Source organism: Dysidea avara, chromosome 13 (assembly GCF_963678975.1).
Source record: "Dysidea avara chromosome 13, odDysAvar1.4, whole genome shotgun sequence".
Lineage (NCBI taxonomy): Eukaryota > Metazoa > Porifera > Demospongiae > Dictyoceratida > Dysideidae > Dysidea > Dysidea avara.
This window is the reverse complement of record NC_089284.1, coordinates 15447886-15463169: the sequence shown is the minus strand read 5'-3', so window position 1 is coordinate 15463169 and position 15284 is coordinate 15447886. Positions and strand designations below refer to the sequence as shown.

The window sequence follows — 15284 nt, the reverse complement described above, 5'->3', positions numbered from 1 at the left end:
CAGGGATACATCTAAAGATCTCCCTAGAAACTTGGTACCACCTTCAGTAATTGATTTAGTAGATCCTCCAGACAACTGGATACAGTGGAACCTCAGTTATCCAAACCCCTTGGGACCAGGGGTGGTCCATAAGTCTGAAAAGTTCATATCTCTGAAACTGTGTATAAAATAGTATAAAGAACATTTTTAAAATACAGAATTATCAACTACTCTAATAGAAAAGTCACTACTCTAATAGAGCAGTCATTTCCATAGTTCACCAGTGAATCTGAAGGCTCTGACATAAATGTGCCTTTCTCACTCAGAAGTTTTACTGGTACTACTGCAATGAAATTGGCAGGCAAATGTACAGTTTTAATCAGACTCGCTTGTGAGATGTTACCTAATTCTTGCTGAGAGCACACTAATTCACTTGGCTCTTGTAAACTAGGCTCTTCCTTTTCATCATTCATGTCACTTCCCGAGGTTTGTGCTGGTTCAGTAGCAGGGGTGGTGTTGTTAGCCAGCTCTCCTGGTGTGTGAGTCTCCCTTGGCCTTACTTCCATAGTACTCACTGCCTCCATACTGACTTGGGACTCTGCATCCTGGTCTTCCCCAAGTGGCAGAATATCCTTCTTAATAGGGATAGTGATGGATGTTATTGTAACAGGACCTTTCTGTACAACCTGCAAATTCGGATGATAGCTGACTACACCTAAGGTACAGCATACAGCTTCAGACAATAATAGTGCATCAGGAGCTACTAACTTTATATATACAGTAGTACACAATGTATTCTCACCGAAACTGATGTTCAGGTCTATCTTCCCATCTAATGTTATGGGCTTTTGATCATATGTACATGTCCTCTGATCCATTGATCTGATCTTGCTAGCCTCTAACCCTGCTGTTGACGTAATGTGGTAGAGCAGGTCACCCCGTACAATGGTTATGTCCAATCCTGTATCTATCAATCCAGTGACAGGAACTCCTTCAATTTTTACCTCTACACATTGAGATTCTCTACCATTATCAGTGCAAGACCTTGTGCGGATCATCTTGTTATCTTCTTCTCCTGAGCACCTGTCTTTTTACCTTGACTTTCAGTTTTGCGGGCATGACAGTCACGAGCCAAATGATTTGGGTTGTCACACAAATAACACCTCAAAGATTGCTGCTTCCCAAATGCTTTATGTTTGTTCCAGCCAACTCCAGATTTCTGGGTACTGTTGTAATTTTTTTGTAGTGATCTTTTATTAAAACTATCTGAAAATGATGATGATCTATCACTCTTCAAATACTGCTGCTTCTTCTTTAACTCAGCCAACCTCCTCTCTTCTTTCTTTGCAGCTACACACAATTCTCTATAGTTCTTAGAACCAGATACTGATGGCGACTCCATTAAAGTGTATGATAGACCTTCCTGTAATTGTCCATACAATAGCATATCTCTAGTTTCTGCTGACAGATTTTCAGGACCAAATGCCATCTGAAACACTTTCTCCAATCGCCGTATGTATAAAATCAGATACAGCCTCACTTGGTTTTTGGCTGGTGTGTCGAAAATCCAAAGCTGCTATTGGCTGATTTCCAGGGTCAAGACATTCCCTTAACGCTTTTATGGTTGTATGATAAGTGGCTTTGTCCAATAATTTCTAGTGCTCAGCCTCTAAAGTGACCAGCAAACTGCATTAATGACTCATCCTCTGTCTAACCATTCCAGCTAGCAGCATGCTCCAGTACCGGTATCCAATCATCAATTGTGATCTGACTGTCTTCTGCGGTAAACTCATCTATAGGGGGGGCTTTCCCATGATGTTGTTGTACCTGACAGTGACCAAGTAGGGGAGTAACGGTTGGAAATCCACTACTTGTTGTACCAACGGAATTGATAGGCCTGCTATAGAATAAAGTGTTAGACAATGACACATATCTAATCCAAAACAGCCAAGCTGTAAAAAAAGTGTGCGGCCCTCAGAAAGGCTATGGTGAAAAAAGATGTGAAATCCAAGGTGGCGGCCAAGAAATGGCTGTGATGGTAGGTTAATGGTAAAAATTTTAATAACGACAATTCAGGTGAATTTTTGTGCCGCTTCACAAAATTTACCTAAATTGTCATTATTAAAATTTTTACCATTAACCTACCATCACAGCCATTTCTTGGCCGCCACCTTGGATTTCACATCTTTTTTCACCATAGCCTTTCTGAGGGCCGCACACTTTTTTTACAGCTTGGCTGTTTTGGATTAGATTTCATTTCTTTTTGTATTTGTATACCCCAAAGCCGGCCTATGGCCAGCTTTGGGACTTTTTTAACCTATGTTTTTTTTCTTTACTACAGGAAGAAGAAAAGATGAAGTAGATGTACTTTAAATATTTTATCAGTAAATGTACAAATTATATAATATACTGTATAATACATATGTGACCGGATTTGCGAAAAGGGGTCTTCCACACACATCCAATTTGCCAACTTTGACAATTGATAACTTCAGATTGGAAAGAGCTATTGCCTTGATATTTGGGCAGTGGTGAGAACCACTATAGCTGAATACATGGTGAAATTTTCAGGTTAATATGTTCCTTGAACACTGAGTTATGGTCTCCAACGTTTACGGAATTGGATGTGTGTGGAAGACCCCTTTTCGCAAATCCGGTCACATATATTGATTACAGAAATCTCCATGGTGGTTTCTTTGTAACTGAACACTCTACAAGGTGACTTCTTCTAATTGCTCTCTCTACAGGGTGAATTGTTTGTAGCTGAACGATCTACAAGGTAACTTCTTCTAGCTGATCTCTCTACAGGGTGATGTGTTTGTAGCTGAATTTTGTATAGGTGATTTGTTTGCAGCTGAGCTCTTTACAGAATGGTTTCTTTGTAGCTGAACTCTCTAAAAGGTAACTTCTTCTAACTGATCTTTCTACAGGGCAATTTGTTTCTGGCAGAATTTTCTACAGGGTGATTTCTTTGCAGCTGAACTCTCTACATGGTGGTTTCTTTGTAGCTGAACTCTCTACAAGGTAATTTCTTCTAGCTGATCTCTCTACAGGGAGATTTGTTTGTAGCTGAACTATCTACAAGGTAACTTCTTATAGCTGATCTCTCTACAGGGTGATTTGTTTGTAGCTGAAATCCCTACAAGGTAACTTCTTCTAGCTGATCTCTCTACAGGGTGATTTGTTTGTAGCTGAACTCTCTACAGGTGATTTGTTTGTAGCTGAACTCTCTACAAGGCGATACTTCTAGGTGATGTCTCTACAGGATTCCTTGTTTCTAACTGAACTCTCAACAGGGTGATCTGTTCATAGCTGAACTTTCTACTGGGTGATTTGTTTGCAGCTGAACTCTCTAAATGGTGGTTTCTTTGTAGCTGAACTCTCTACAATGTGACTTCTTCTAGCTGAACTCTCTACAAGGTGACTTGTTTCTAGCTGATCTCTCTACAGGGTGACTTGTTTCTAGCTGAACTCTCTACAGGTGATTTGTTTGTAGCTGAACTCTCTACATGGTGGTTTCGTTGTAGCTGAACTCTCTACAAGGTAACTTCTTCTAGCTGATCTTTTTACACTGCATATTTGTTTGTAGCTGAGTTCTCTACAGGGTGATTTGCTTGCAGCTGAACTCTCTACATGGGAGTTTTATTGTAGCTGAACTCTCTACAATGTGACTTCTTCTAGCTGAACTCTCTACAGGGTGACTTGTTTCTAGCTGAACTCTCTACAGGTGATTTGTTTGCAGCTGAACTCTCTACATGGGAGTTTTATTGTAGCTGAACTCTCTACAATGTGACTTCTTCTAGCTGAACTCTCTACAGGGTGACTTGTTTCTAGCTGAGCTCTCTACAGGTGATTTGTTTGCAGCTGAACTCTCTACATGGTGGTTTCTTTGTAGCTGAACTCTCTACAAGGTAACTTCTTCTAGCCGATCTTTCTACAAGGTGATTGAGTTTTTTGCAGCTGAACTCTTTACATGGTGGTTGCTTTGTAGCTGAACTCTCTAAAAGGTGACTTCTTCTAGCTGAACTCTCTACAGGATGATTTGTTTGCAGCTGAACTCTCTACGTGGTAGTTTCTTTGTAGCTGAACTCTCTACAATGTGACTTCTTCTAGCTGAACTCTCTACAGGGTGACTTGTTTTTAGCTGATCTCTCTACAGGGTGACTTGTTTCTAGCTGAACTCTCTACAGGTGATTTGTTTGCAGCTGAACTCTCTACTTGGTGGTTTCTTTGTAGCTGAACTCTCTACAAGGTAACTTCTTCTAGCTGATCTTTCTACAGGGTGATTTGTTTGTAGCTGAATTCTCTACAGGGTGATTTATTTACAGCTTAACTCTCTACAAGGTGACTTCTTCTAGCTGAACTCTCTACAGAGTGATTGATTATTTTTGCAGCTGAACTCTCTACATGGTGGTTTCTTAGTAACTTAACTCTCTACAGGGTGATTTGTTTGTAGTTGAACTCTCTACAGGGTGATCTGTTCATAGCTGAACTCCCTATAAGGTAACTTCTTCTAGCTAATCTTTCTACAGGGCGATTTGTTTGTAGCTGAGTTCTCTACAGGGTGATTTGTTTGCAGCTGAACTCTACATGGTAGTTTCTTTGTAGCTCTACAATATGACTTCTTCTAGCTGAACTCTCTACAAGGTGACTTGTTTCTAGCTGATCTCTCTACAGGGTGACTTGTTTCTAGCTAAACTCTCTACAGGTGATTTGTTTGGAGCTGAACTCTCTACATGGTTTATTTCTTTGTAACTAAACTCCCTGCAAGGTGACTTCTTCTAGCTGATCTCTCTACAGGGAGATTTGTTTGTAGCTTAACTCTCTACAGGTGATTGGTTTGCAGCAGCTGAACTCTCTACATGATGGTTTCGTTGTAGCTGAACTCTCTACAAGGTAATTTCTTCTAGCTGATCTCTCTACAGGCCGATTTGTTTGTAGCTGAACTCTCTACATGATGGTTTCTTTGTAGCTGAACTCTCTACAAGGTGATTTCTTCTATAGCTGATTTTTCTACAGGGTGATTTGTTTGTAGTTGAACTCTCTACATGATAGATTCTTTGTAGCTGAACTCTCTACAAGGTGATTTCTTCTATAGCTGATCTTTCTACAGGGTGATTTGTTTGTACCTGAACTATCTACATGATGGTTTCTTTGTAGCTGAACTCTCTACAAGGTAACTTCTTCTAGCTGATCTCTCTAGAGGACAATTTGTTTGTACCTGAACTCTCACATGATTGTTTCTTTGAAGCTGAACTCTCTAGAAGGTGATTTCTTCTAGCTGATCTTTCTACAGGGTGATTTGTTTGTAGCAGAACTCTCTACAAGGAAACTTCTTCTAGCTGATCTCTCTACAGGGAGATTTGTTTGTAGCTGAACTCTCTATACACGATTTGTTTGTGGCTGAATTCTCTACATGATGGTTTCTTTGTAGCTGAACTCTCTACAAGGTAACTTCTTCTAGCTGATCTCTTTACAGGGTGAATTGTTTGTAGCTGAACGATCTACAAGGTAACTTCTTCTTATTTATCTCTCCACAGGGTGATTTGTTTGTAGCTGAACTTTCTACAAGGAAACCTCTTTTAACTGAGCTCTGTACAAGGTGAATGATTTGTAGCTGAACTATCTACAAGGTAACTTCTTCTAGCTGATCTCTCTACAGGATGATTTGTTTGTAGCTGAACTATCTACAAGGTAACTTCTTCTAGCTGATCTCTCTACAGGGTGATTTGTTTGTAGCTGAATTCTGTATAGGTGATTGTTTGCAGCTGAGCTTTTTACAGAATGGTTTCTTTGTAGCTGAACTCTCTACAAGGTAACTTCTTCTAGCTGATGTATCTACAGGGTCACTAGTTTGTAGCTGAATTCTCTACATGGTGGTTTCTTTGTAACTGAACTATCTACAAGGTGACATCTTCTAGCTGATCTTTCAACAGGGTGATTTGTTTGTAACTGAACTCTCTACAAGAAAACTTCTTCTAACTGATGTCTGAGCAGGGTGAATTGTTTGTAGCTGAACTCTCTATAGGGTGATTTGTTTGTAGCTGATCTCTATACAGGTTACTTATTTCTAACTGATCTCTTGAATTCTGTTCAGGGTGACTGCTCTATTAGGACGACTGCTCTATTAGAGTATCTCGATCTCGCACTTGCTACACCAAGTTGGATTTCGTGTTATAACTCCGTGGCTTTAAGTCTAATTCTTCTACACCATTGAAGAGCCTTTCTAAGATGATAACTCCATCTGTACAGCGATTTTCAAAGCATTACCCCAAGTGGTTTATCTGGTAGGCGTGGCAAGCATAATTATACAACCAAGTACTAAGAATAATACGAAACGCGGTTAAAATTACGTCATAAATAAATAAATAAATAAATAATTAATAATTAATGTTTGAGAAAACTACGAGGCCTAGAGACATGAACTAACCGGGGATAGATTCGCCTGTGAATGAAGGCACAAACGTATAATCGTCGCTCCTGTTTGTGCTGATGACTTGACCATACGTGTAATTCTATATAACGCCCAGTACCACACCCTTACTTAATTACTTACATATTGCGCGAAGAAGATTAGTGATGCCCGTGCAGGAGAGCCAGAAGCCACTTGTGTAAACAAGAAGATTACAAGTAAGTTTTTATGTTTGTAACATCTCAAGTCTCCATGCCAGCTGCCAGTGGATTCATTCACGTAAATAAACAATACAAGAAAACATTAAACTGACATATGCCACGCTCTTTACAATAAGCTTACAGTTACATATAAAATACAAGTAAACATTTTTGTCTTGTGCAGCTGGCATGGCGAACTTTCTTTGTGTTGGTGTCAGGCAATTCAATACGTGCTTAATCTTTTTTGCCTTCACCTGGCGTAGCTACTAGGCTCTAGTGGCTTGGCTATCTTCCTTTATCTGGTTCATCTGGTTTGCATACGCCTACAGCATTGTGTAGCTATCTCCTGAAAGTTGTGTATGCATAACTATAGTGTGTCACCCATCACTGTGCCATTGCTACATCACTGATGAACCTTACTTAGCTCTAGTTGATGTTGATATGCATTGCTGTATATTGGCTAACAATTTTTATCTGCATGGTGATGTTGCCTATAATGTATTGCTGCATACAATACTGCAATAATGTATAGTTCTCTCCTGTATGTTTTGTATACATATACTTTGTACACATCGCTGTGCCATTTATACCACACCAATGATGTACTGGCACTTAGCTACTGGTGGCCTTTAGTTACGATGCCACTACTGTGACATATTGAGTTGATTTGGGGATAATGCATTCACCACCTAATAGCCTCACCGGGGGGCTGTCACGTTGGTGTATGTACTTGGTTGTATGTGATGCGGTCCTAGTAATAATAATAATAATAAAATAAAATGAATAAAAATTAGCTAATCTCGATTGCATAATTGTTACACACTGTTGATTTTTTCGCTGTATCTTCCTGGTTTTTAGCTCGATTTCTTTCAAACCACAAAAGGTTTGAGGTTCAATAGTTAACCTATTCACCCACCGATTTTCAGCTTCTTCCCATACGCGGTTTACCCTGTAGGCGTGACAACATATTGGTGTTATTTGTCGTGAATAATCGCTCATAACTCTTTGCCTGTTTATGGTATTCCAGCCAAAGTTGGTACCGAGATGCGCCTTTATACCCCCCTTCTGTGTGCCAAATGTCAAGGCAATCGAATAACGCGTTCGCGTTTTATAGCAGTTTTTGTAAGTGTGCGAAAAGAGGAAGAAAGGCCACACAAAGTCAATTATATGTTTCTGGTCCCCGTGCGGGTCATTTTTAAACCAGTCGCGCGCCCAGCCGGCTGTGTGCGCGCGCCTGTTTACTGAATTTGTTTTTTGTAAAAACGTGTGTCTGTACCTAGGCGACTCTTCTTAAGCGGTTTTCCCTTTCTGTTTTATAGATATTTACCACCTTTAAAAACAACGGTGAAGGCCTCATAAGCTTCCAGAGATAGCGTCTCCTTCGAGGAAAGAGGGGGGCGTTGCCCTCTCTCTTACGCGAACAAAAATGCAGGGCATCCTCGAGGCTTTATCTAAGAAGTTTGATTAAATAATACGATAGAAAGGCTATAAAACAGTTAAGAAGATAGCTCTGTACGTTATTTGTGGTTCAAAGCATTTTTTTTTCTGGTTAGGCTTTCCAAGATGCTTCCTTAGCATGACGCGATCGATCGATTGTAAATGGGCGTGTTTGCTGCTATATCCTCGGTTTATTTTTTCATAGAGTTTATCAGCTTGTACCTTCTTTTGTGATTCCTGAAATTTAAACTTTTTACATCATTAATACTAAACATTACAGTGCAGTTGGTAGCTATGTTGCATTAATCATTTGTAAAAAAAAAAACTAAAAAAAAAAGAAAAAAAAAAAAAAAGAAAGCCTGGTCACCTGGTCAATTTTTGCATCTGAGCTGGACCAGAAACATATAATTAACTTTGTGTGGCCAAAAATAAGAAGAAAAAAAACGAAGAAACTAAGCCAATTTTTGAAGTTGCATATCTCAGGAATGCCTGAAGCGATTTCGCTCAAATTTGGAATGTGGAGTACTGAAGTTGGAGGGAATGTACACAGCAAAATTTGTCTTGTTTCATCAAGGCAGCACAGAGCTACGGAGGTGCGAAAATTGCGTTTTCTTTCTTCCTGTCAATATACTCACGGGGTTGCGCGCCGGCTTCTTGGGCCGCACGACACACTACCGTGTGTCTTGATGGATTGGTTACCACATTCATCCCTGAACTACTAGCAGGGCCCACAGGTCCAAATAACTCGTGTGGTTGCCACTGTTAGGGTCCGCAATCCGAAAAATCAACTTTCACAAATCAATCCCCCTACCATTGTGGGATGTTCATTGTAGTATCCCATTGCTAGATCCACCATGAAACCGGAGGCACGATTGTTGTCTTCACAGAACTATCGATTTTAGTATTTCGTGAGATGCAAAAATTATTTTTAAAATTTCGTGCTCCACACAAACAACAGGATAGAACCTGCTGCTTAGCTAGGTATTATCTGGAGTTAATGTAGTTAAAAAGTACGCACAGTAATACGCAAATGATTCACTGGGTTACCGGCACAGGGTTGCTTTCTCTCAAAAAGCAGACAACAAAGTACGAATTTTCAAATTCAAACTGCCCTACCAGCCAAGATAAGAAAAGCCAACTCTTCCTCATAGTGATGTGATAAGGTTGGATGCATAGTCTGTCTATGCTGTTAGTCTGGAAAGGATCTGAGACTTCTCACCATCTGGGTGAAGAACGTCAAAATTTTCGTGCATCATTTCAAGGGATTCTCTCAATGGTACCAAAGTGCTTTCCAGTACTTCTGATGCCACACTGGTCACTTAATTTTGATTAGAATGATGATAAAAGATGGTTCAAAACGTTTGGTAGTAGTAGTAGTTGGTATTTCTGTGATTTCATATGATGCAGTATACCAGCAGCTCACCAGGAGCTCCACCCAGCTCGAATCAAAAATGAAAGATTTTGTGCATTTTTCGGTTTGTTTTGGGATGTTTTGCAGCATAATGGTGATGTAGGGTGATCTAGTGAAGATTTGAAGCTGCTGTGGAGCGTGAGAGGTGAAGTCAATTTTGGACGATTTTGCTGCCTCCCTTGATGCATAGCTTAGAGCGAGACGTGGAAGCTGTGGATGAAGCAATAATTGACAACCGCTATTATCAGACGTTCAGGGACATCTTTTGCCATAGTTTTAGTCTATAATTGATGATTGTTGAGGCTGCAGAAGCGCTGGAAATGGCTAGAAAGCGCGACACAATTCTTTGATGCTGCAGAAAATTTTGATGCTCGTCACCCAGATGGTGAGAAGTCTCAGATCTTTTCCAAACTAACAGCATAGACGGACTATGCACCCAACCGTATCGAAACACTATGAGGAATAGTTGGCTTCTCTTGCCCTGGGTGGTAGGGCAGTTTGAATTCGAAACTTCGTATTTCTTTGTCTGTTTTTTCAAAGAAAGCAACCCTGTGCCGGGCACCCAGCAAATCATTTACTTATTTCTGTGCGTAGTTTTCAACTACAACAACTCTGGATACAATGTGGCTAAGTAGCAAGTTTCATCCGGTCCTTTGTGTGGAGCACGAAATTTTAAAAATAAATCTTGCATCTTGTGAGATACTGAAAATGATATTTCTGTGAAGCCAACAATCGTACCTCCGGTTTCATGGTGGATCAAGCAATGGGATACTACAATGAACACCCCACAATGGTAGGGGGATTGATTTGTAGAAGTTGATTTTTCGGATTGCGGACCCTACCACTGTGCAGGCTGTACTGTATGCTAGTGTAAATATCTGCCTGTATGTTGCTGACTATTAGTCGAAAGTTTGGATGTAGATTGCACCATGCCTGACTGAAGATAATGGGACATTGCCAGTAACACTTGTTTGTCTCAAGAAATCTACATGACCTGTCCTTACCTCCTGGGGATCATGTAATACAGAAGATAGTGTACATGTAGTACTAGGGGTTACACAAGCAAATGAAAAAAACTGGTAGAGTTAACAAACTTGTCATACCTGTTCCTTCTACCTTCAGTCCGGTTAGCTCCATTTCTACCTCATTCAGTCTGTATTTCATCTCTTTCTCCTTTTCAAACATCAGGTTGTCATGAACTATAAGCTGCTTGCAATTTATCTGCCAAAGCTCTTTAATCCTTTCTTTACCCTTTTTGACCTCCTCCTGTACCTGTGAACATGACAACTGTAAATGTTGTTGGAGGGATTCCTTTTCAGCAGCCAATTTTTTCAATGACCTCTTGGGCTTCCAGAAGTCTCTGTTGTTGTGCTGACAATTCCTTTCTCAGGCACACCATTACCTCCTGAGCTGATTGTAACTGCAGTCGTGTATTTGTCAACTCAGTTTTCATTAGACTCAGGACTTCGTCCACACGTTTTTCTTGTAAAGAAAAACTCTCTTTCTCCTCACTATCTCGGGCTGGTGATGTCCTTGATGAACCTGATACCAAGGTTGGAACTGAAACTTCACTTCCTGGAGCTAGTGATGCTCCAGATAGCTCCTCCTTCAAGACTGGAACTCTTAGAAACACACCATCCTATAAATCCACACAAAAACAGCCAAGCTGTAAAAAGATGGTGCAGCCTTAAAAATCCTGGGTAAAAAAAGTTGTGAAATTGGCCAAGAAATGGCTGCAACAATGCACACAGCTATTATTAATTTTTTTTAGCATTATCATCATTGCAGTCATTTCTTGGCCGCCACCTTTGATTTCACAACTTTTTTCACCAAGGCTTTTTAAGGCTGCATCATTTTTTCACAGCTTGGCTGTTTTTGTGTGGATTTCATTTCTTTTTGTACTTTATAAGGCCCCAGAACCAGCCTATGGCTGACTTTGAGGCTCACATTTCTTCTTTTCTATGTAGATACAATGATGATTATTGAAGACACACTTATAAATGTATTTCATGATTTAATTCAATATTTGATAATATTATTGTAATACTCTAATAGAGTGCACATTTTGTGGACTTCTAATAGACTAGTACTTCTATTGGTAGATCTATAAAATTACAAATGTTTGATTATAAGCAGATTTAAACTAGAAATAAAAACTTTATAGCAGAGCACAAATGCTACAATAAGATAATAGTACATTACTTATATTATTGCAGTGATATTTCTCTGCTAGCAACCTGTACATATAGCAGCCAAATCAAAAGAAAATTGTACTATTAAAATTAAGAGTAGGAGCAATGTTACAGCAATTGTAGCAAGGAAAATGAAATAATAAATGCATGAATTGAATAAGTGTTGTGCTGTAAAATGATTCCAGAGCTGTTTGCAAATCACTGGCTTGATCGTGTTGATTAAAATCAATATGTAAGTTGTAGTTTATCTAATCATATTATTACGTAATTCAAAATGTTAGTTTAATTAAAATTTCACAAAAAGATATGTCATAATAATCAAGATTATACACATCAATGGAAGGAGATTTAATCTAATTTGTAATCTGATGTGTAATCACACAAAATATTGAACTTAGTGGCATGTCTGTGTACTCATCAAGTGTAGTGGTGTATTTTTTAGTCATAGACTTCATTAATATTGTGAACAGTAAGTGAGTTGGGAATGTAGAAGTGTTAACTAAAGACATCTAGCCTCCACCAATAGGGACCCGCCGATTATGCTGGCATAATTTTGAGCATAGTAGGTACCTAAAAGCATTGAGCATAATGCCAGCATAATAGGTTAAATATTTATACGATAGTATAAATTCTTGCTGGAAAAATGACAATTGCATAATAAGATCGATATACTCTAATAGAGCAATCAGTAACTCTAATAGAACAATCATCAAACTGACTGTTCTATTAGAGTATATCGATCTTTTCTCTTACATGCAGCAAGAATTTATTATTTGTGTTCCAGCCACTCATTTTTTTCTTTCTATACAGTGTTAAACTAATAGCAAAGCATATGAACTAAGGCATGAACATTGAGCATAATCGAGCATAATAGGTAAATATTGAGCATTAATTTAAGCATAATAGGTGAATTTTTGAGCAGTGCAGCATAGCATAATAGGTAAAATTATGAGCATAATCGGCGGGTCCCTATCCACCAACCCAAATCTACTAAATGTTCAACTCAACAGTGATTTATTGCCTTGGAGCAAATTATATTTCAGGATAGATCTTTATGTATTCCGAGATATTAATGTTCATTTAGATGTTGCAGCCTATTTGACTCAATGGGCTATGATGTTGATGACAGACTTACTAAGGAAACACATTTGGGAACTAGTGTGTCATCCTTCATTTGTTAATTTTAGTGCAACATGCACTGTTTTTGGGAAGATGACAACAAAATTAGCTGTACACTGCTTGATCACTTACCACAATTTTGTCACATGTGTCATTTCCCTTGTGGTGCATACATAGTTGTTAGGAACCATGGCAACATGTTTATGTATATGATTCTGAATTCTTTACAAAATTTCCCTAACATCCTGTTGTGAATACCTGTGGTTGAGAGGTGGTAAACATGGGAATTTTTTGTTGTTTACTGTCAAAACAGAGGGATAATTTCTTTATCAACAACATCCTGTTAGATGGTATGCCAATATGTGCAGCTATTCATGTTTTTGTTGTAAAGTACAGAGTTACATAACATATTCCAGTGACTTATGACAACTTATTTAACAGTGCCCATGTGTACAAATACATCATACGTATACTAGTATACATACATACATACATACATACATACATACATACATACATACATACATACATACATACATACATACATACATACATACATACATACATACATACATACATACATACATACATACATACATACACACATGATGCTTTATGTCCTATATAGTATACAAATACATATCTGCATAAATTATTATGCATGACATCCACAGTTATGCAGTATCAAAACAAAAACAAAATATCAATTGCCAAAACATCCTGTCAGCATTCCTATTAAAGCAGAGTTTTGAAGCATATAGCTATTAGTTTGCAAACCAGTGACTATGTCAAAGTACCTTGTTCTACTACTGCTGTTTGCAACTGCCTTGGCTAACAACGAAGAAAGTTTTCTTGGCACAAGCCAAGCCAATCCTGCTACTTCTTGTCATGATATATACCAGCATAATCCTACTAGTAGAGGAAGTGTTGGACAATACTGGATAAAGACTAGTGAAGGATTGTTTGAGGTCACTTGTAACATGAAGCTAAAGTGTGATGGTGTTGAAGGAGGATGGATGCAAGTTGTTGATGTAGACATGAATCGAGATGATAGTTGTCCAGGAACATGGCACAAGATCACCACTCCCAGGAAACTGTGCATAGGAAAACTAGTTGGTCCTTCATGTGCTTCTACACAATTTTATGTGAAGGGAGTTGACTATCAACACATTTGTGGACAAACTAAGGCTTATCAAAAGGGATCACCAGATGCATTTGTCAGTCGGAAACAATCTATTGATGATGCATATGTCGATGGTATTTCCATCACTTTAGGATCACCACGTAAACATGTCTGGACATATGCTGCTGGTTTAAGTGACGACCATGATAATGATTGTTGTAATTGTCCATGTGCCACTCATCCTGGTCCCCCTCCACCTGCTTTTGTAGGGAATCACTACTACTGTGAGTCTGGAAATGTAGGAACATGGGATGGTGCTTCATACCACCTATCAGACCCTTTATGGGATGGTACTGGTTGTGGCACTGGTAATGGATGTTGTGCTCAAATTGGTATGCCGTGGTTCTATAGGAAATTACCAGTGTGTGTGACTGATGATTTTGAAGTTCGTATCTGTATAGACCAAAGTTATTCTGATGAAGATGTAGCCATTGAGAAGCTAGAACTCTACATTAAGTAGAATTACTGCTACCCAAGAATTCTATGCTGAAATTTTAGTTATTAATAGTAACATGGAAATGCAGGACACACAAGCTGCAGCACATACACTGAAAGAAACTCATGCACTAGCTACTTAAATATATATACTTCAACTATATTTTGTTTTTTTGTATGCAGCTACTGAATAATTTTCAAGCAGTATGATACTTACATACAAAGAGTATAATTCTATCTACAACATTCTGATATGCTAGCAACTTCCTACTAACTTAGTAGCTACTGTACATGGAGTATATCGATAGCTTATCATATCAGGAATAACTGCAGTATGTAATATACTTGGGCTGTATTTCTCTCTATTGTCATAGATTACAGTGCATGCACCTTACTAAAAGTTTACACTGAAATGTTAATTTTGAAATTCTTCTATATAGCAGTATGGCTGTATCATATTGTACCTTCCTATATAAGTATTTAAGCAATTGCTTGTCTATATATGTTATTATAATGGATGACAACATTGCAGCAGAGTAACCAAGTTGCTCAGTGCCATGTTGGTGGCAGTTTCAAGGATTAGGTAGCATTGAATAATCATATATGTATGTGAAGCATGCAGTTATTCCACTACGGGAAAGCTATGGTTTTGTAATTTTGTGAATGTCTGCTTCCAACATTTTATGATTATATGTACTTCCTTTAAATACCTGGGTATTGTTTTATCATGGTTATAATTTGAATAAAACATAATTATTGTAACTAATCATAAATAGATAGTCTAGAAGTTTAAATAAGGAATCCAAACACACTGTGAACATAATATGCATAAGCTGCTTGCATTATTATCCTGCGTGTATGTGGTCTCCATCACATGTGCTATATGTCAGTTGTGTACTGCTATAATCAACCAGTT

At 38.6% G+C, this 15284-nt stretch overlaps 1 protein-coding gene across 1 annotated transcript; it reads left to right on the top strand.

Annotated features, from left to right (window-relative positions):
* Positions 1-6428: 6428 nt before the first annotated feature.
* On the top strand, positions 6429-14658 carry LOC136243062 (uncharacterized). The gene is made up of 2 exons (XM_066034579.1): positions 6429-6609; positions 13425-14658. The coding sequence occupies exon 2, from the start codon at positions 13536-13538 to the stop codon at positions 14391-14393; it is 858 nt and encodes a 285-aa protein (XP_065890651.1). The 5' UTR covers positions 6429-6609; positions 13425-13535; the 3' UTR covers positions 14394-14658.
* The last annotated feature ends 626 nt before the right edge of the window (positions 14659-15284 follow it).

What these genes read in the sequence shown, in the direction of transcription:
- LOC136243062 (XM_066034579.1), top strand. Translation starts at nt 13,536, where the DNA reads ATGTCAAAGTACCTTGTTCTACTACTGCTGTTTGCAACTGCCTTGGCT.